Source organism: Bombus affinis, chromosome 1 (assembly GCF_024516045.1).
Source record: "Bombus affinis isolate iyBomAffi1 chromosome 1, iyBomAffi1.2, whole genome shotgun sequence".
In the NCBI taxonomy this organism is placed as follows: Eukaryota; Metazoa; Arthropoda; class Insecta; order Hymenoptera; family Apidae; genus Bombus; species Bombus affinis.
This window is the reverse complement of record NC_066344.1, coordinates 14,702,412-14,724,544: the sequence shown is the minus strand read 5'-3', so window position 1 is coordinate 14,724,544 and position 22,133 is coordinate 14,702,412. Positions and strand designations below refer to the sequence as shown.

General features: G+C 39.4%; 1 protein-coding gene and 2 long non-coding RNA genes across 9 annotated transcripts in view; 2 read left to right on the top strand and 1 right to left on the bottom strand.

Moving 5' to 3' along the window:
* Positions 1-22,133, bottom strand: part of LOC126922840 (uncharacterized) — a 177,417-nt gene that overhangs the window by 121,230 nt on the left and 34,054 nt on the right. The gene's annotated exons all lie outside the window — the stretch shown is intronic.
* LOC126922871 (uncharacterized) lies at positions 3,042-11,013 on the top strand. Of its 4 annotated transcripts, none has more exons than XR_007712976.1 (6): positions 3,042-3,204; positions 3,912-4,052; positions 6,455-6,595; positions 7,446-7,586; positions 9,286-9,426; positions 10,838-11,013. It is a non-coding gene; the product is annotated as an uncharacterized LOC126922871 (long non-coding RNA). The 4 variants fall into 4 exon arrangements; XR_007712989.1 differs by lacking the exon at positions 10,838-11,013 and adding an exon at positions 10,273-10,322; XR_007712982.1 differs by lacking the exon at positions 10,838-11,013 and adding an exon at positions 9,568-9,690.
* The window catches only part of LOC126922454 (potassium voltage-gated channel protein Shaker), a 44,667-nt gene continuing 35,984 nt past the window's right edge, over positions 13,451-22,133 (top strand). The window contains exon 1 of one of the 4 annotated variants that reach the window (XM_050735030.1): positions 13,451-13,783. In XM_050735030.1, coding sequence (XP_050590987.1) covers positions 13,779-13,783 — 5 coding nt within the window. In that variant the 5' untranslated portion in view covers positions 13,451-13,778. The remainder of the gene's footprint in view (positions 13,784-22,133) is intronic. The other 3 variants (XR_007712782.1, XM_050735016.1, XM_050735008.1) reach the window with 3 other exon arrangements.

Here is a 22,133-nt window from a genome sequence, read left to right as displayed (position 1 = left end):
CAAGAACCGCATGAACGAAAGTATCGGTTTGCTATTTTAGGCGGCAACAGATAGCCTTCTTCTTCGATATTATCGTCATATCGATTCGAATTACGCAATTAGATTGACATTAACTATAATCCACTTTCGTTCCTCGTAAGATTAACGCCATAACCAAAGAGCTATCTTTACTCTCCGCTTCCTCCTCCCTTTTTGTCCCTATCCGATCTCGATATTTAACTCATTCGCTGATATTCTCGGCGAATTTAAAAGATCGCTAAGCAAAGATAGAGAAACGCAAAATCTGCGTATTTATAAACATGACGTGGCATCGGACGAAGCGACCGTATAATTCGTCAGATCGTTTTCATCGCTTGGCGAAATTTACACGGCCGTGAACAAGCCCAGAGGAACGCGTAAATGGTAAAATACGAGCAGCGGTTGTAGACAGCTTGGCAACGTGGACGCACGATTCATGGTGATTCCCATTTGACTGGGCGTTCATCGATCCGGTTCGGAAATAGGAATCTGACCTATAACGTGTGGATTTCAACCGGCTTAAAATATTGAACGTCTGTCTTCCCTCCCTCTTTCTCTCTCTCTCGATTATCTTTCCTTTTCCTCTATTCTCCTTCATTCTTTCCTTTTCTTGACCATCGGTAAGATTCTCTCTGTTGGGAATTCGATATGTTTCAGTGGAATTAACGTGCAGCTAGTTTTCGAAGAAAGGCGAAAATACTCGTAGAAATGAGCTGCCTAGAAGGCGATTATTCACGAGACCGTAGCTTGTTATTTCTTTATTTTCTCTGACGTTGAAACTCTCTATCCAACGAGCATTAGGAAATACGAGTCTCGTAATTACGATACAATTACCAGAATAAGCTAATAAGAGGCTAATAATAGTAGAGTAGTTGTAGGTGGGATTATCTGGAAATCTTGTTAAAAAAGAAAAACGCTTCATTGTTCCAAGAATAGCGATGGTTGCGAACGGGCGAGAAAAAAAAAAAAAAAAAGGAAGAGCGTGGTGCTCGGTAAACAACGATAATAATATTTCGCGACGATTGCGCCGCGTGACTCGGCCACGTAGTCGACCAATAGTTTGCCCTATTAGCGAAGAAAATTGGATGTAACTGGCAGCAAGTGTAACGTTTGCGAAAGAAGCTTTTAGGAAACTCCATTAAGGTCCGGGTAATCCCGTGCTGCATGGAAATCCCGTAAAATGTCAGTCGGCCTCTCTGCCAACGTCTTTACGTAATCGATAATTCGAAACGATAAATATTCATCTGCGTGGATTGTTCGCAAAGGATAGGGAAAATGTGTTTGCCGTGCAAGATTGCGTGGGATCTGGTTCTCGACGAGGCGGAAAATTATCGCCCGTCTTTGATCTGAATTTTAATCTGGTTCTCTTTGAATGTAGTTGAAAGACGATTCAGACGATTTTCATTAAAATTCAATTGTTGGAAATTTCTACCTTTTATTATTTCCAACGTACCGTTACGTAATAATTATTACAGCGAAATAGAATGGCGAAGAATGAGATGACAATACAGCGTAATGTTAAAAATATCCCTGGTAACTATGTTTAAGCCTAGCAACGTTCTCAAAACCTAATTCTTCTCTACTGCAGAATTTTTCTCCAACTTGTAATTCAACCGTGTCTTAATTCAAACGTGTAATTCAATCTCGAACCTGATCGTTACAACGAATATTTCTAATAGCTTGGTATTTTCATGTTTCTAAATAAACGAATGAAACTTACAAACACATCTATTTTCATAGCTATAATTGTTACAGCATGTACTTTGCCTCGGTTCATTTCTACATCTTTTTATATTATTACGCCCAACTATAGTGCAATATTTCCCTGCAGTTCTCAATTTGTAGTTTCAACAGTCATAAAACATACGCAGTCCAGCGATTACATCTTTTGTTACCAAATTAAATACGACGACAAACGTTTGGAGCGCGCGATTAGCTTAATCCAAAAATCCGATTAGGTTTGCTCGGCTGATAAAGCAAATAGATAAACAGGTAAATAATAATATTGCTATTATGGCGATCGTTGGAACATCGCGTTGAAGTACATGAAGTGCATGATTCGTATCATGCGACGGCGCTCGCAAACCAACGAATAGAACACAGCGTGGATCGATCCGAGTGACAATTCACGACACCTTTTCCGTATGTGCGTGTGCACTGTGCACCCTGCGGCTTCCGCGCCTTTCCCCACGGGCCTTTCTGTCTTCCTGGTTTCGCCTCGTTACGCCATATGCCGTGAATACATGTCACGTATGAACGCGTGCATCGTTAACTCTTGCTGTCGTGCATGTGCGTACACCAGCCACAGCATCGTGCAACAATAGGAACAAAGAAAGGAACTGGCGGAACTGTTCGTCTAATAAACCTATCGATCCTACGACAGTGTCGCTTTCCTTCTATTCCCGAGAGTTCGAGAGTACGTACATTGGTTGACGATCCGCGAGACGGATCTTCCTGTCGATGGAGTGGTGCATGCGATGCATTGTGTCGACCCGTCAATTCAACTTGAATTTTTAGACTTACGGACGTGTAACATTGAGAAAGGACGAGATAACTTAGTCTGTTTCCTGTTGGAAAAATTCCTACCAGCTTGCTTTTGTACTTTTATGTATTAGGAAAAGTTTCTTTCGTTTTATGAGGAAATAATAGACGCACAATGTTTTTCTGTTTTATATTATTTTGTCGAATTACGTACGATCTATGTTATTCTGTTGAGATAAACAACGCGACATTTCGCAGACTTGGCTTCACCTTTGTATGAAGCCGCATTGTTGTAAAAAACAGGTTTGCGAAAGAAAAACACTTCCCGGACAATCTAATACATTTGTTTTTTTTTATATATATAAATTAAAGTTGTTTTATATAAAAGTTGAAGTTGTTTCTTGTAGAAAATGCTGAAAGGAAGGTGCATCGTTGTAAACACACATTTGCGAAAGAAAAACACTTCCCGGACAACCTAATACATTTGTTTTTTTCATATTTATAAATTGAAGTTGTTTTATATAAAAGATGAAGTTGTTTCTTGTAGAAAATGCCGAAAGGAAGGTACATTGTTGTAAAAAACACGTCTGAAAAAGAAAGACACTTCCCGGACAATCTAATACATTAGTTTTTTTTATATATAAAAGTTAAACTTGTTTTACACAAAAGTTCAAGTTGTTTCTTGTAGAAAATGCCGAAAGGAAGGTACATTGTTGTAAAAAACACATCTGAAAAAGAAAGCCTCTTCCCGGACAATCTAATACATTAGTTTTTTTTATATATAAAAGTTAAAGTTGTTTTATACAAAAGTTCAAGCTGTTTCTTGTAGAAAATGCCGAAAGGAAGGTACATTGTTGTAAAAAACACGTCTAAGAAAGAAAGACACTTCCCGGACAAACTAATACATTTGTTTTTTTCATATTTATAAATTGAAGTTGTTTTATACAAAAGTTGACGTTGTTTCTTGTAGAAAATGCCGAAAGAAAGGTACATTGTTGTAAAAAACACGTCTAAGAAAGTAAGACACTTCCCGGACAATCTAATACATTAGTTTTTTTTATATATAAAAGTTAAAGTTGTTTTATACAAAAGTTCAAGCTGTTTCTTGTAGAAAATGCCGAAAGGAAGGTACATTTTTGTAAAAAACACGTCTAAGAAAGAAAGACACTTCCCGGACAAACTAATACATTTGTTTTTTTTCTTATATATATAAATTGAAGTTGTTTTATATAAAAGTTGAAGTTGTTTCTTGTAGAAAATGCTGAAAGGAAGGTGCATCGTTGTAAACACACATTTGCGAAAGAAAAACACTTCCCGGACAACCTAATACATTTGTTTTTTTCATATTTATAAATTGAAGTTGTCTTATATAAAAGTTGTAGTTGTTTCTTGTAGAAAATGCCGAACGAAAGGTACATTGTTGTAAAAAACACGTCTGAAAAAGAAAGACACTTCCCGGACAATCTAATACATTAGTTTTTTTTATATATAAAAGTTAAAGTTGTTTTACACAAAAGTTCAAGTTGTTTCTTGTAGAAAATGCCGAAAGGAAGGTACATTGTTGTAAAAAACACATCTGAAAAAGAAAGCCTCTTCCCGGACAATCTAATACATTAGTTTTTTTTATATATAAAAGTTAAAGTTGTTTTATACAAAAGTTCAAGCTGTTTCTTGTAGAAAATGCCGAAAGGAAGGTACATTGTTGTAAAAAACACGACTAAGAAAGAAAGACACTTCCCGGACAAACTAATACATTTGTTTTTTTTCTTATATATATAAATTGAAGTTGTTTTATATAAAAGTTGAAGTTGTTTCTTGTAGAAAATGCTGAAAGGAAGGTGCATCGTTGTAAACACACATTTGCGAAAGAAAAACACTTCCCGGACAACCCAATACATTTGTTTTTTTCATATTTATAAATTGAAGTTGTTTTATACAAAAGTTCAAGCTGTTTCTTGTAGAAAATGCCGAAAGGAAGGTACATTTTTGTAAAAAACACGTCTAAGAAAGAAAGACACTTCCCGGACAAACTAATACATTTGTTTTTTTTATATATAAAAGTTAAAGTTGTTTTATACAAAAGTTCAAGCTGTTTCTTGTAGAAAATGCCGAAAGAAAGGTACATTGTTGTAAAAAACACGTCTAAGAAAGTAAGACACTTCCCGGACAATCTAATACATTAGTTTTTTTTATATATAAAAGTTAAAGTTGTTTTATACAAAAGTTCAAGCTGTTTCTTGTAGAAAATGCCGAAAGGAAGGTGCATCGTTGTAAACACACATTTGCGAAAGAAAAACACTTCCCGGACAACCCAATACATTTGTTTTTTTCATATTTATAAATTGAAGTTGTTTTATACAAAAGTTCAAGCTGTTTCTTGTAGAAAATGCCGAAAGGAAGGTACATTTTTGTAAAAAACACGTCTAAGAAAGAAAGACACTTCCCGGACAAACTAATACATTTGTTTTTTTTATATATAAAAGTTAAAGTTGTTTTATACAAAAGTTCAAGCTGTTTCTTGTAGAAAATGCCGAAAGAAAGGTACATTGTTGTAAAAAACACGTCTAAGAAAGTAAGACACTTCCCGGACAATCTAATACATTAGTTTTTTTTATATATAAAAGTTAAAGTTGTTTTATACAAAAGTTCAAGCTGTTTCTTGTAGAAAATGCCGAAAGGAAGGTACATTTTTGTAAAAAACACGTCTAAGAAAGAAAGACACTTCCCGGACAAACTAATACATTTGTTTTTTTTATATATAAAAGTTAAAGTTGTTTTATACAAAAGTTCAAGCTGTTTCTTGTAGAAAATGCCGAAAGGAAGGTACATTGTTGTAAAAAACACGTCTAAGAAAGAAAGACACTTCCCGGACAAACTAATACATTTGTTTTTTTCATATTTATAAATTGAAGTTGTTTTATACAAAAGTTGACGTTGTTTCTTGTAGAAAATGCCGAAAGAAAGGTACATTGTTGTAAAAAACACGTCTAAGAAAGTAAGACACTTCCCGGACAATCTAATACATTAGTTTTTTTTATATATAAAAGTTAAAGTTGTTTTATACAAAAGTTCAAGCTGTTTCTTGTAGAAAATGCCGAAAGGAAGGTACATTTTTGTAAAAAACACGTCTAAGAAAGAAAGACACTTCCCGGACAAACTAATACATTTGTTTTTTTTCTTATATATATAAATTGAAGTTGTTTTATATAAAAGTTGAAGTTGTTTCTTGTAGAAAATGCTGAAAGGAAGGTGCATCGTTGTAAACACACATTTGCGAAAGAAAAACACTTCCCGGACAACCTAATACATTAGTTTTTTTTATATATAAAAGTTAAAGTTGTTTTATACAAAAGTTCAAGCTGTTTCTTGTAGAAAATGCCGAAAGGAAGGTACATTGTTGTAAAAAACACGTCTAAGAAAGAAAGACACTTCCCGGACAAACTAATACATTTGTTTTTTTCATATTTATAAATTGAAGCTGTTTTATACAAAAGTTGACGTTGTTTCTTGTAGAAAATGCCGAAAGAAAGGTACATTGTTGTAAAAAACACGTCTGAAAAAGAAAGGCACATCCCGGACAATCTAATACATTAGTTTTTTTTATATATAAAAGTTAAAGTTGTTTTATACAAAAGTTCAAGCTGTTTCTTGTAGAAAATGTTTAAAGGAAGGTACATTGTTGTAAAAAACACGTCTAAGAAAGAAAGACACTTCCCGGACAAACTAATACATTTGTTTTTTTTCTTATATATATAAATTGAAGTTGTTTTATATAAAAGTTGAAGTTGTTTCTTGTAGAAAATGCTGAAAGGAAGGTACATCGTTGTAAACACACATTTGCGAAAGAAAAACACTTCCCGGACAACCTAATACATTTGTTTTTTTCATATTTATAAATTGAAGTTGTCTTATATAAAAGTTGTAGTTGTTTCCTGTAGAAAATGCCGAAAGAAAGGTACATTGTTGTAAAAAACACGTCTGAAAAAGAAAGACACTTCCCGGACAATCTAATACATTAGTTTTTTTTATATATAAAAGTTAAAGTTGTTTTACACAAAAGTTCAAGTTGTTTCTTGTAGAAAATGCCGAAAGGAAGGTACATTGTTGTAAAAAACACATCTGAAAAAGAAAGCCTCTTCCCGGACAATTTAATACATTAGTTTTTTTTATATATAAAAGTTAAAGTTGTTTTATACAAAAGTTCAAGATGTTTCTTGTAGAAAATGCCGAAAGGAAGGTACATTTTTGTAAAGAACACGTCTAAGAAAGAAAGACACTTCCCGGACAAACTAATACATTTGTTTTTTTTCTTATATATATAAATTGAAGTTGTTTTATATAAAAGTTGAAGTTGTTTCTTGTAGAAAATGCTGAAAGGAAGGTGCATCGTTGTAAACACACATTTGCGAAAGAAAAACACTTCCCGGACAACCCAATACATTTGTTTTTTTCATATTTATAAATTGAAGTTGTTTTATACAAATGTTCAAGCTGTTTCTTGTAGAAAATGCCGAAAGGAAGGTACATTGTTGTAAAAAACACGTCTAAGAAAGAAAGACACTTCCCGGACAAACTAATACATTTGTTTTTTTCATATTTATAAATTGAAGTTGTTTTATACAAAAGTTGACGTTGTTTCTTGTAGAAAATGCTGAAAGGAAGGTGCATCGTTGTAAACACACATTTGCGAAAGAAAAACACTTCCCGGACAACCTAATACATTTGTTTTTTTTTATATATATATAAATTGAAGTTGTTTTATATAAAAGTTGAAGTTGTTTCTTGTAGAAAATGCTGAAAGGAAGGTGCATCGTTGTAAACACACATTTGCGAAAGAAAAACACTTCCCGGACAACCTAATACATTTGTTTCTATTCATATTTATAAATTGAAGTTGTTTTATATAAAAGTTGAAGTAGTTTCTTGTAGAAAATGCCGAAAGAAAGGTACATTGTTGTAAAAAACACGTCTGAAAAAGAAAGACACTTCCCGGACAATCTAATACATTAGTTTTTTTTATATATAAAAGTTAAAGTTGTTTTACACAAAAGTTCAAGTTGTTTCTTGTAGAAAATGCCGAAAGGAAGGTACATTGTTGTAAAAAACACATCTGAAAAAGAAAGCCTCTTCCCGGACAATTTAATACATTAGTTTTTTTTATATATAAAAGTTAAAGTTGTTTTATACAAAAGTTCAAGATGTTTCTTGTAGAAAATGCCGAAAGGAAGGTACATTGTTGTAAAAAACACGTCTGAAAAAGAAAGACATTTCCCGGACAATCTAATACATTAGTTTTTTTTATATATAAAAGTTAAAGTTGTTTTACACAAAAGTTCAAGCTGTTTCTTGTAGAAAATGCCGAAAGAAAGGTACATTGTTGTAAAAAACACGTCTAAGATAGAAAGACACTTCCCGGACAACCTAATACATCTGTTTTTTTTTTTATATATATATAAATTGAAGTTGTTTTATATAAAAGTTGTAGTTGTTTCTTGTAGAAAATGCTGAAAGGAAGGTGCATCGTTGTAAACACACATTTGCGAAAGAAAAACACTTCCCGGTCAACCTAATACAATTGTTTTTTTCATATTTATAAATTGAAGTTGTTTTATATAAAAGTTGTAGTTGTTTCTTGTAGAAAATGCTGAAAGGAAGGTGCATCGTTGTAAACACACATTTGCGAAAGAAAAACACTTCCCGGTCAACCTAATACATTTGTTTTTTTTCTTATATATATAAATTGAAGTTGTTTTATATAAAAGTTGAAGTTGTTTCTTGTAGAAAATGCTGAAAGGAAGGTACATCGTTGTAAACACACATTTGCGAAAGAAAAACACTTCCCGGACAACCTAATACATTTGTTTCTTTCATATTTATAAATTGAAGTTGTTTTATATAAAAGTTGAAGTTGTTTCTTGTAGAAAATGCCGAAAGAAAGGTGCATCGTTGTAAACACACATTTGCGAAAGAAAAACACTTCCCGGACAACCTAATACATTTGTTTTTTTCATATTTATAAATTGAAGTTGTTTTGTATAAAAGTTGACGTTGTTTCTTGTAGAAAATGCCGAAAGAAAGGTACATTGTTGTAAAAAACACGTCTGAAGAAGAAAGACATTTCCCGGACAATCTAATACATTAGTTTTTTTTATATATAATAGTTAAAGTTGTTTTATACAAAAGTTCAAGCTGTTTCTTGTAGAAAATGCCGAAAGGAAGGTACTTTGTTGTAAAAAACACGTCTAAGAAAGTAAGACACTTCCCGGACAATCTAATACATTAGTTTTTTTTATATATAAAAGTTAAAGTTGTTTTATACAATAGTTCAAGCTGTTTCTTGTAGATAATGCCGAAAGGAAGGTACATTGTTGTAAAAAACACATCTGAAAAAGAAAGCCTCTTCCCGGACAATTTAATACATTAGTTTTTTTTATATATAAAAGTTAAAGTTGTTTTATACAAAAGTTCAAGCTGTTTCTTGTAGAAAATGCCGAAAGAAAGGTACATTGGTGTAAAAAACACGTCTAAGAAGGAAAGACACTTCCCGGACAGCCTAATACATTTGTTTTTTTTTTATATATATATAAATTGAAGTTGTTTTATATAAAAGTTGAAGTTGTTTCTTGTAGAAAATGCTGAAAGGAAGGTGCATCGTTGTAAACACACATTTGCGAAAGAAAAACACTTCCCGGACAACCTAATACATTTGTTTCTTTCATATTTATAAATTGAAGTTGTTTTATATAAAAGTTGAAGTTGTTTCTTGTAGAAAATGCCGAAAGAAAGGTACATTGTTGTAAAAAACACGTCTGAAAAAGAAAGACACTTCCCGGACAATCTAATACATTAGTTTTTTTTATATATAAAAGTTAAAGTTGTTTTACACAAAAGTTCAAGTTGTTTCTTGTAGAAAATGCCGAAAGGAAGGTACATTGCTGTAAAAAACACATCTGAAAAAGAAAGCCTCTTCCCGGACAATTTAATACATTAGTTTTTTTTATATATAAAAGTTAAAGTTGTTTTATACAAAAGTTCCATATGTTTCTTGTAGAAAATGCCGAAAGAAAGGTACATTGTTGTAAAAAACACGTCTGAAAAAGAAAGACACTTCCCGGACAATTTAATACATTTGTTTTTTTTATATATAAAAGTTAAAGTTGTTTTATACAAAAGTTCAAGCTGTTTCTTGTAGAAAATGCCGAAAGAAAGGTACATTGTTGTAAAAAACACATCTGAAAAAGAAAGCCTCTTCCCGGACAAACTAATACATTTGTTTTTTTCATATTTATAAGTTGAAGTTGTTTTATATAAAAGTTGACGTTGTTTCTTGTAGAAAATGCCGAAAGAAAGGTACATTGTTGTAAAAAACACGTCTGAAGAAGAAAGACACTTCCCGGACAATCTAATACATTAGTTTTTTTTATATATAATAGTTAAAGTTGTTTTATACAAAAGTTCAAGCTGTTTCTTGTAGAAAATGCCGAAAGGAAGGTACATTGTTGTAAAAAACACGTCTAAGAAAGTAAGACACTTCCCGGACAATCTAATACATTAGTTTTTTTTATATATAAAAGTTAAACTTGTTTTACACAAAAGTTCAAGTTGTTTCTTGTAGAAAATGCCGAAAGGAAGGTATATTGTTGTAAAAAACACATCTGAAAAAGAAAGCCTCTTCCCGGACAATTTAATACATTAGTTTTTTTTATATATAAAAGCTAAAGTTGTTTTATACAAAAGTTCAAGATGTTTCTTGTAGAAAATGCCGAAAGAAAGGTACATTGTTGTAAAAAACACGTCTGAAAAAGAAAGACACTTCCCGGACAATTTAATACATTAGTTTTTTTTATATATAAAATTTAAAGTTGTTTTATACAAAAGTTCAAGCTGTTTCTTGTAGAAAATGCCGAAAGAAAGGTACATTGTTGTAAAAAACACGTCTAAGAAGGAAAGACACTTCCCAGACAACCTAATACATTTGTTTTTTTTTATATATATAAATTGAAGTTGTTTTATATAAAAGTTGAAGTTGTTTCTTGTAGAAAATGCTGAAAGGAAGGTGCATCGTTGTAAACACACATTTGCGAAAGAAAAACACTTCCCGGACAACCTAATACATTTGTTTTTTTCATATTTATAAATTGAAGTTGTTTTACACAAAAGTTCAAGTTGTTTCTTGTAGAAAATGCCGAAAGGAAGGTACATTGTTGTAAAAAACACGTCTGAAAAAGAAAGACACTTCCCGGACAATCTAATACATTAGTTTTTTTTTATATATAAAAGTTATAGTTGTTTTATACAAAAATTGAAGCTGTTTCTTGTAGAAAATGCCGAAAGAAAGGTACATTGTTGTAAAAAACACGTCTGAAAAAGAAAGACACTTCCCGGACAATCTAATACATTTGTTTTTTTTATAATAGTTAAAGTTGTTTTACACAAAAGTTCAAGTTGTTTCTTGTAGAAAATGCCGAAAGGAAGGTACATTGTTGTAAAAAACACATCTGAAAAAGAAAGCCTCTTCCCGAACAATTTAATACATTAGTTTTTTTTATATATAAAAGTTAAAGTTGTTTTATACAAAAGTTCAAGCTGTTTCTTGTAGAAAATGCCGAAAGAAAGGTACATTGTTGTAAAAAACACGTCTAAGAAGGAAAGACACTTCCCGGACAACCTAATACATTTGTTTTTTTTTTATATATATAAATTGAAGTTGTTTTATATAAAAGTTGAAGTTGTTTCTTGTAGAAAATGCTGAAAGGAAGGTGCATCGTTGTAAACACACATTTGCGAAAGAAAAACACTTCCCGGACAACCTAATACATTTGTTTTTTTCATATTTATAAATTGAAGTTGTTTTATATAAAAGTTAAAGTTATTTCTTGTAGAAAATGCCGAAAGGAAGTTGCATAGTTGGCGACCGTTAGTCTTGCGTTAAAAGAAAATTTCTAAATTTCGTTGGGATTTAGTGGAGAATGGTAGGATTATATTCATGGACCGATTTATTTCATCTGCAAGCGTAATAGGACAGCCACTCGTTATGGCCGTAAAAGGCGAAGACGCGAAGCCATATTAATTTAACGTTGCGCCGTAAAACACGAACGTTCGACCAACATCCCTCGATGCAAATTTCATAAGCGCCACACGAACGTAGGGAAAAATAACGAGCCACTTAGGATTTTCGAATCCCTGCTTCATCGAAACGATTTCCATTCAATGGCGATCGAGCGAAATGGCTATTATCGAGGTATAGCGCGAACGACGTAAAATATCGCACGATCTATGCCTAAGATCCGCGAATCTCGCTTTAGCATTCGACAACGAATAAGCGAAATCCTTGGAAACGGGTCGTCCGAGGCAGACGAATTTTTCGCGAAAATGTTTCACGATCAGTCGTCTCTGTCGATTTAGCGATCGTGGAAAACGCGGTTGAAAGCGTATTCTGTTCGGCTATAGCGACGCTGTTTCCGTTCATCGAGATCGTATCCGCTTGTTTGTTCGTTTATCGAATTGCTGTTTGCTCGCGTCGATCAATCGACTGCTCTTTCGTCAAATTTTCTTCTTTCCCGAATCCCTCGACATTTTTGTTCAAATGCTTTTTCCATTTCAACCTGTGTACTTGAGATTTCCTGTATCTGGCGGAAAAGCTTCGCAAACACGTTCTCCCGTCGATCAAAGCAATCGTACGATTGCTCCAGTTGTCGAACCACGTTCGTCGTCGGCAAATTTTTGTCTTCTTTTTATCTCACAATTCTCGATAGTTGCACGTCGCGGTGTTTAATCGAAGCTGACGTTATTCACGATTCGAGCATGGGAACAAGTTCGTTAAGTAAGATCACAAAATACGCTGGAGAAGAAGATTCGAGAGGGCGAGTAATCTTCGGAGAAGAAATAAATGGGAAAACGCGTGCTCTTCTCTCGAAGCTTACAGAACAGAGTAGTCGTGTGGGACGCTAAACCTCTTCTTTTTTCCTCCATCCTTCTTTGTCTTCCGCAATTTTCGTTTCTCCTTTCCTTTTTCTTCTTCTATCTTCGTCGTTCCATTTGTACCGGTCGCTTTGTCTTCTTCAACGCTACACCAACAAGTCTAACTACGATATCGTCGACGCCAGTTCCGAGTACTTTCTTTATCTGCAGCGTTAACCGTACAACGAACGAACAAGTTCGATGGGATGGCCAACTGAGAAAGATGGAAACTGCTTTCCATGTGTCCAGTACTCTGGCGGTTTACAGATTTCCCAAGTTTCTGCTTAACCTAATTACAGCTATGACTATAAGTGTTACGGTCGTGTTATCGGTTCACATTCCATGCATTTTAGCCGTGACAGCAACTTGGAAAGAAATTTCGATTGGCATAAATTCAGCACTGCATAGATTTTGCGCCAGGACCAACGTTCCAGCAACGCGGTTCGAGCGTTTCGATCTTCTTTCCGCGTTAGGCCAATACGCGATCGAGTCCGCTTAACGGAACGTGTAAATATTGGCTTGACAACTAAGTGATTGCGAGTTTTGTCAATATCACCTAACGACAAAAACCGCAATCACTTAGTTACCAATCCAATATTATGCCTGATCGTTCAGAAAGTTAAAGTATGGAACAAAGTGTAGATATCAGTTGACGAAGATACGAAAGACAAAAGCGAGTGCGTGCTAGCGAATCGGAATCGAAGCAGTTGGCGCGCGACGAGGCGTAACCCTCTTTTTCCGCGTTGTATTCGGTCGCGTTTTAACTTGACCCTGAAAGGATTTCCGGCTTGGCGAAAATCGTGCTGGATGACGACTGGTCGACCTGCTTGGCAGGCCGACTGACATGCCGAAATATTTTCCGCCCTGCGCGTATGGTTGATCGGAGTAGTGACATACATGTGCTCTCGATAGTCGGCACAGGATCGCTTGACGCAATGGAGTCGATAAGGGTAGCGAGAATGTCGATGGCTGGCGCCATCTAATAATCTACCCTGGCATTATCATCGCCGACTCGGCAGGGAAACTGCACGCCAGCGCGCCAGCTCTCAGAGCTGTGCAGGGTGCGATGCTTTGTTTACGCGAGTGAATTCTAATCCTTCGGCAATCGGACGATAGCATCTGATTTTTCGCTAACGCGTCGCATTCCGCACGGCTGTGAGTCGGCTGTGCTCGGCTGGATTCGGCTCGGCTCGACAACCGACCAAAGACGCGGCCACTTGCCGCCGCTTCATTACGGTTCAACGATTTAAAATGCTGTCAGAAAGGACCATGTGGATTTGCTGACGGATGTGAATGTGGTGTTACCTGGACGGAGTAAGATGGGGTGAGAAAGGAAGTAGATAGAACGGCGTTGATATCTTCCAACGCCAGCTACGCTTTTGGTGAGCTAACATTCGCGTGGAGCCGCTTTGATAAACATCGAAGAAAGGAGAAACCAAAGAAAGAAAAGGGAACGGTGTTACGCGACGGCAAGCTCGTCGTCACGCTACGATTTGCAATCTGCCCAACCGATCGGTTTCAACCGATGCTTTCGCTTCGTCGGACGCTTTATCGAATGCTTTGCAACGTGTTTTCCCGTAAGCCACGTTACTGTGAATTGATTGCGTGTTGCGTAACACCGCTAACTTTTCACTCGAATTGTCACATGGCGCTAGAACGTCTGCATGCGTAGAGTATCGCGTCCGTTAGTCGCGATTTCCGTACGTCGCGACGTGACGCAATTGGAACGCGCGTTCAGATACCATTCGCTGAAGCTTTCCTCGTTCTTTCTTCCTTTGCAGAATTTGCACGATTATCGAACGACTCTCGCCGGATCGATCTTGCCAAAGATTCTCGTGTTCGTATCGCGAGCTTCTTATCTTCGACAAGCGAGACGAGCCTTTGAAAACATTTCGATCGAAACGCAACAAATTTTCGAATCGACGCTCGGCTAACACGTGAAACGCGAACCAATTAGCTGGCATGGTCGGTTCACTTTCGTTTGCTTCGATGCGTATCGCACGGCAACGAAGGACCAGAAGGTTTTCAGCTTTCGTCGTGACTTTCCGATGAAATCTCCACGCGAGTAAAACGTTCGAAATCTCGAACGCTGACCGCTCAGGTATTTCCTCTCGGAATCTGACTGAAAAAAATGGATTTCCGAACGTACGCTTTCGATTATTACGGCGATTCCTATTGGAAATCGTATGGACACGCGATTGGTTGTCTTAAACTCGGCAAGTAGTTGGGTCACTGGGTTGAAGCTTAAATAGCTCGATGGATAATGCTGCTTTACGTACGTGCTCGGAGTAATCGGTTAAGGGATTCTCGAATCGAGAATCGACTTACGCCTCCAAACAGACGACTAGTTTCCGCCTGGACCGAGACGTTTAACGTTCGAGCGCGCCCCACTTACCCTCTAACATCTTTGTTTCCTCGCTATTTCGCCCTGTTTTTTCATTCCGCTTCCTGTATTTTCCCGAACGAGAACCAGACACCAGTGGAATTGAGCCGTTTAACCGAGCCGTTTATGGATCAAGAGAACTGGAACGGTTACTTTATAAGCTCGTTAAAGCGGCCAGAGGACGCGAACCATTCCCGTGGGTAAGATCAGTAATTCGATGCACGTCCACGTCACTCGTTCCCGCGTTTACGTGGCTACGCTTTCCCCTTATCGACGGAAATGAACGGGCCGCTTGTAATAACCGCGTTACACGAAGCCCCGCTGACCATTTCCACCTCCGAACCCTTTCCACTTCAATTTTTCCTACGGAAACTTCTTCAATTCCTTTTCCCTGCCGATCGTTTCCCCTTTCGGAGAGAATTTCCAGCGGACTCGCTACCGATACGACGTTTCGACAAATCGAATCTACAACCGAAGATATGCGATCGGATTATTCGCTGGAAGAAGAATTGCGTTCGGACAACTGCGCGTACATGGAAAATTATTATCACCTTTTTCCTTCGTTCTTTCGTTCGCTAAAAACCAGAAACGAGAAAGAGACGTGGCGGTGAAAAAAGAATTTCCCAGCGATGTATCGACTATATTGCTTGCCAGGTGACATAGAAGTCGCCGGGCATGTCGGCTGTAGTTGCGGGCTTGTTACTGGCAATTCGTCGGATCAGGGTCATTCTGGACGTTTCATTGATGCCTCGCGCTACATTCACGGGGTAACCAGAGTTAACCACTCCCATCGAGGCCATGAGAAGCAGGGAAGCTGACCTAGATAACTATGCTCACGACCCGATTCGCCCCATCTTCACCGAAGCCGGTGAATGGAAACGACATGACGCACACACCATACTGCTCTCTCCTTCCCGCCCCCTCTAACCATCACTCTGTCTCTGTCTCTCTTTTTCTCAATCCATAACCCTATTTCCTTTACGTAACCGGTCAGGACTCACGTAAGAGCATCGAGAACGCGGTCCTCTTACCATTCCGCGATCTCCAATTCCTGTCGATCACATTTACGTATGTCCTTTACATTTCGCATTGCCAGCGATCGTGTGCGCGTTATGTTTACTGCTGTATCTAATGACACACTGGTCTCGAGGTAATTACGCGTGAACGTCTTTGGCAGATTAAGAACGTACGAGAGTAACTGAGACAACCGAGAGGAAGCGAGAGAGCAACTTCAAAAGGGGAAGTTAAAAATTCCTGTTGAAAGTCGTATGGAGATTATGGGTTGATGTTGGTCGAGCGAAAAATTACTTTAACGCGTAGCTTGTCGATTTTCGCGTCGCGGTTAACGATAATCGCGTCTCGTCCTCTGTCATACGGTTACAACGCGAGTTATTCTCGGATCTCGTATCTTGCAACGTACGGCGAAAATATTGCGCCGCCGACGAAATCCTCGGCCCATTAGATTTACGACTGTGTACGCTGCTGCAAGAAGACAAACGTGGAAGCGGAGATTGCCTAGAAAAATCGACAAGCATGCGACGGCGGATTCTCCGCGAGTATTTCTCTAGATTTTTTTTTCCAATTACCGTAGACGGAAACGTGGACAAAAAATTGCAAGATTTTTTACCTTCTCTACCGGTTTTTCGTTCAACACGGCAGATTCGCTCGTGTCGTTAACGAGGAAAGTTTTACATCCTGCGGCGCGTCTGCTTCCATCGTTACCATATCCTTCAGGATCGTAACAAATAAAAGGATTTATTTCTAGTTTCGGGTATTCTGCTATTTTTTCTCTGGATATTTTTCTCTGACATCAGCTTACGGACGTACACAATTGCCTGTTTTCTATTCAAATCAAAATTCTTCCATTGGCTCTCACAGGGGAGTTTCTCGAATGAAACAATCAAGTTTCTCAAACTAAAGAAATAGAAATAACATTTCCAAAGCGATATGGATCCCGTGTCAACCACCTTTTTATCAACCGATAATAGACACGTTCTGCGCGATATTACGAACGTGCGATGCACAGCGGGCCGACACGAGGTAATAGGAAACGGCGAATTTGCAAAAGTCAATTCGCGAGCTAACGCATGATTATCGACAAATGTAATTTGCGAGACGCGGCCAATAATAGATTTCCAATTCGCTAGCTAGCAGGTTTCCATTAGACGGGCTATGGGAGGCGGGCCAACGTTAATTCGAGGAACAAATGGCGATGGAAGGAGACCTCGGCATAGTCGCGAAAGTAGAAACGTCGAACGTGATGCAACGCTTTAAATTATTCCGTCTTCTCGATGATTGTCTTTCTCCAAACCGCACGAAATCCAATAACCAGACGCTGTGATTTGTTTTTTCGAAATAATTGGTGCGATAAAATATCGACGAGTAAGTAGACAAATTCAAAGTGAGAAGAAACTCTATTTAACCATCGAAGATGTTTCCAGAGGAAAATAGGTAGAGGAAACTATCGGAAGGTAGAGCGGTTGTTTAAAAGTAACTGGTAATCGACAAAAGGAATCCTTAGCGAGTTGCTAAAGTTTTTAACAGGTTGTACCCCTCGGTATCTCGACTCGTTTAATCTCTTGTTGCTCCGAATGTGGATCTTGCGGGCGTTCTCGTGGTGAAAGAAGCACTTGGTAAAGATCAATCACTGAGAGTACCCACTGGTACGCTTCTTCCCATTGTCTTCTTTGACGCGAGGTCTCCTTGGTGGTAACGCTTTGTCACGATGAGTTTAATACCTCGGCCGCAAGACTCTCGAGTGGCGTAGCCGGTGTGTACAGCGTCGCCAACATCCCCATCGGCACATGCACAAACTTTTTCGCTTTATCTGTCCATCCGCAGGATCATATCCTGTGTTTCAACTGCGTGATCGCGTGTTTCTTTTCCACTCGATATCGTGGCGCTCGTTAATCTGCCTTACCGAACGCAACTACGATCGAGGTAGCTTCGTCTCATCTTACGTAAACATCGGGTCATCTTACGTTTCCTCTCAGCGAGGCTCACGCTCCTCGTAAACTGTGCGTTTCGTTTATCGAATTTCGGTCGATTCGGTGGTAGCACGCGCTGCGATCGAGTTTCTCGAGGATCGATAATTTGTGGACGATTGGCAAAGTGGCGAGAATTCGTGCAATCGTTGAATAAGCAGAAACTAGAGGTTTTCGGTGCGATCGGATGGCGACGATGCGGCTAATCGATGTATCGAGGATATTGGGAGACGGTGTGGCGGATAGGAACGCCGTGCATCAATTGGCCGAATTATTGCAGCGGCACAAAGAACGAATTTCGATATGAAAACTTGTGCGGTGTAATTGGAAATAGGGCGGCCAGGCTGCGGATGCGAGCCGCGTCGTTGGCTTAGCTCCACGTCGCGTTGCGGTTGTATTTCGCTGCCCCATATACACAGATATTTATTGGCGTGTCTTAACTTTCGACTTGGAACTTCGCAGGATCGCGAGGGGAAACTTGCCTCGAATCGACTCGGCTGCAACTTCCATCGCGAAACTACGAGAAAAGTCGCCTTTGTCGCGCAACTTTCCTTCCGTCGGCCACGTTTTCCATGGGCTGCCGATTTTCGTCGTAGCCACCAATTAATCCGCTTCGTCCCTGCTTACTCTCTAATTTCTCCATCGAAATCGTCCTATACAAAACATTCGTTGTTAACACTTTACCGACCACTAGCGATTCAACAGCATACGCACGTCAGGCGCAGATTCTCCCCGGGGCCGGCTCTGTTCCGGTTTAGACTCTCCAATACCATTCTTTTCGTTCATCGCGAACGATAAGTTTTTCAAATTCGTATAAAACTGTGGGAGCTTAGAAAGTAAACTGAGCAAGGCACCTTAGTACTAAGAAGCGAATTACTGCTCAAATAACGAGAAAGATTATCGGCGACAAATAGCCGATTAATAGATTATCGATCGGTAAGCGTCGGCGACAAAATACCGATTAATCGGTTATCGGTCGGTAAAGTGTTAAGTTTTCTGCGTTGAATCCCACGCAACTTGATGCGCAATTCGATCAATGTCTTCGATCGGTACATAATCTCTCTTCGCGAGATCTTCCTTACGCTATCTGTCTTTCCATTTTTCTTCTCTGTCGCATTTTGCTCGGCCACATTCGACTCGACTGTACCAACAGTTGCGTTCAATTTGGTGTTGCCGCGAGCGTTCATAAAGTTCATTAATTAGTTGAAATCGCGGATAATTAACGTTTAAAACACACTTTAGTTGGAAGTAATTAGAAGGTTTAAAGTTTAACGTTAAAAGTTGACGCAGTCTCGTGTTGCGCGTAGCTTGTGCTCCGCGCTAGAACTCGAGCCGCTTTCCAGCCACGCTTCAATCTTATCGTGTCCTTTATCATAGTAATTGTAGCGTCGTATCCGACCGCGAAACGAAGCTACTTCCAGTGCCCCCGCCCCCAAACAAACAGGATACACCCACTCGGAAATATTTATCTGGCCGAATTATTCTCTGATTTCTGTAACGCGAAACTCTAATCAATCTATTCGCAGTTACGCAAAACGTCCATTTCCGACTGGAAGCCTGAATTAGATCGGTTTGTCCAACGATCTGACTAACTGTCGTAACGCACGCGACGGAACTCTGGTAAACTTTTGCGCGCGGTTCTTTTCCTTCCAGAAATACGTAACGAACAACACGTCCACCTCATAGCAAACTTTCTATCTCTGACAATGGCAAGACGTGGAGTCTATGGTATCGTTTGAACGTATTTGCAAAGATCAGGATGCTACAGAAGAATCGTTGAATGAAGCATAAAGGCATAGTGCAAGAAGTTTCGGAGACCATTTTATTACGACGACGAAACTTCCTCCTTGAACCATCTTTGCTATTTTTCTTCGCTCTTTCCTTTCGTCCCATCACCGCTGTGTGATCCTTGGCCCAATCATGGCCAATCGTTCAAACGTATAATTTCAAATTCATGGCAAGGTCGTGGTATTCTATTTATTTTTAAATATCAAATGCACGTGATGAATTGATCGGCGAATTGAAGTAGCGCAAATCTGTACAAGGTGTGCCGCCAGCCACGAGGCAAATAGCAAGGTCCATGTGTAGAGTCCGACCTGGATAGAAAAGGAAGTTCGGACCGAGGGAAGTGGTCGACCTGAATTTCAACGAAACTTCGCCAATTTGTAAGAGGGGCGCCCAAGGTAACGATAAATTCTTTAATTCGGCTGTTTCTACCTCTTCGTCGTTCGTTTGCAGCGGCCCCGCCGCTCGGCATCTCGGACCTTCGATCATCGAGAACGTCCGAGGACGAAAGAATCGAAAAACATAAATTTACGAAACTTGGCGTCTCGTTAAGGGGTTTCAGGTTACAGAAACCTTCAGTTTCTTCGTATTTTGCATCGGTTGCTTCTCTCGAAAGGTAGTTTCTTTCTTACGTTTGTTATCTCGCGCCGAGATTGGCGTGAAACTCCACCTCGACTCCGAATATCGCAACGGATTTCTTCGTACGAGTCTCACAGGACGAAGGAAGAAAAGAGCGGAAGATGAAAATGCGCGCGATGATTCGGTCGGAGAAACGCTACGCTTCGCGTAAGTAGTAGAGTACCTTCCATGGTCCGACACGCGCTACTGCAACATGCACTGACCTTGGCTTTATGGTGGTCGAGCACGCTGTCCGTAAATGGATCAGCTGACGGGACATGGTGGAAAAGGAGGAAGAAGGAGCTTACCAATGGTAAGTTAGAAAGTGAGTGGAAACGAAAGCAGATGAAAAAGGTGAAAAAACGAGGGAGAAAGGAAGAGACAAGGCGAAGAGGAGAATGGGGGCAAATGAAAAAGGAGAAACTGGAAAGTGGGAGTTGCCGTTGAAGGGCCAGGATCAAGAGTAGCTGTTGGGGTGCCGGCGGGGTGGCTGGTCCCTCGTAGAGGGGGGCGAGGGTCGGCAGAGAGGGATGTATTGATTGCGTGTGGTTAGTGCGACGAGGAGGGTTCTTCGTGTGTTGGACAGAGACAGACACAGGCTGAGTAGAAAGGGCTGTAGGAGAGAGCGAAGGAGAACGAGAGAGACGAACAGCGCGAACACAGGCTGGTGGGTGCAACGGGGAGTTTCGTACAGGTGCGAGAGGGAGTTGGTAGGCCGGAGGAGGAGAATGAGGAGGAGACTTGAATTATAGCAGAAGAAACAGACGCGGAGATAAGGAGCGAGGCGAAAGGTGGACAGCGAAGGTAAAAAGGGAAGACTAGGAAACAAACTACGCTCGTGGTAGCCAGGGGGTATTTGCATAAAGCGAGAGGAGGAAATAAAGAAGCCGGAAGAAACGGTGAGCCAGGTCACGTAGGGAGAAACGGAAGTAGCCGGAAAATAGGAGATGATTGCGCGACGGATAAGACGTTGGAAACGTAACGAAAAGAAAGATAGACCGGCTAACAGCGTTCGGACGAGTAGGCTAAACGTTCGAAAGGCAGGAAGCGCGATAATCGAGCGCGAAGAAAAAGAACGACAGAGGAAGATACTAAACGTCGTGAAAGGTATCGTACAGAGCGCAAGAACGTTCTTCAAAGACGTAATTCTTTTCGATTGCCGCTGTTGGATGTTGCTGGTATCTATCTGTCCCGGCGCGGCATGACACGCGTAACGAGGAGAACGAGACGAGAAGTGGCCGGTGACGCAGCTGGCAATCGCATAATCTGGTTATTGGGATCCTTAACGCGCGCAAAGAGGAAGGAAGATGGAAAGAGAGAGAGAGAAAGAGAAAGTGAGATCAATGTCGTTACACTGCATTGCTGCCACATGCTATTCCATTTCCTTCCGGCCGGGTTGAGCGCGACCCGAAGTTTCACGGAGGGTTCGTCTACTTACATGGAACGGTACGTCGCGTCGCAGCGATGTAGGTCGGCACGGTGGTGTCATGGAAATCACGAAGGAGGAACGGGCGAATTCCAATGACCAACCAGCCGAGATCGAACCGCCTCTTCGATCAATGGGCCGCCGACATTGATTTCCACCCATTTACGCGACCAGCTGCACGCCTTTTTTTCTTATTCGATGAATGAACCTACAGCACGGACTAGAAACTCGTTACACGGGGGAACGCCGGCTTGAAAAACGTTTGCCGGGGATTAATTAAGCGTCACCGATCGTTAGGCCGAGTTCGAAGTTGTTTTTGTTACGCTATCGATTGGAAAATCCCTTCGGAAGATAGGCTTTCCGGAAATGATTCAGGGACGCTCGAATTCTATTTTCACGACGGAACTTTCCAGTTGATTCGTATCCCTTTCGTGCCAGATATTAACCAGCAAACGAGGCAATTTTTTTCTCTGCGTGA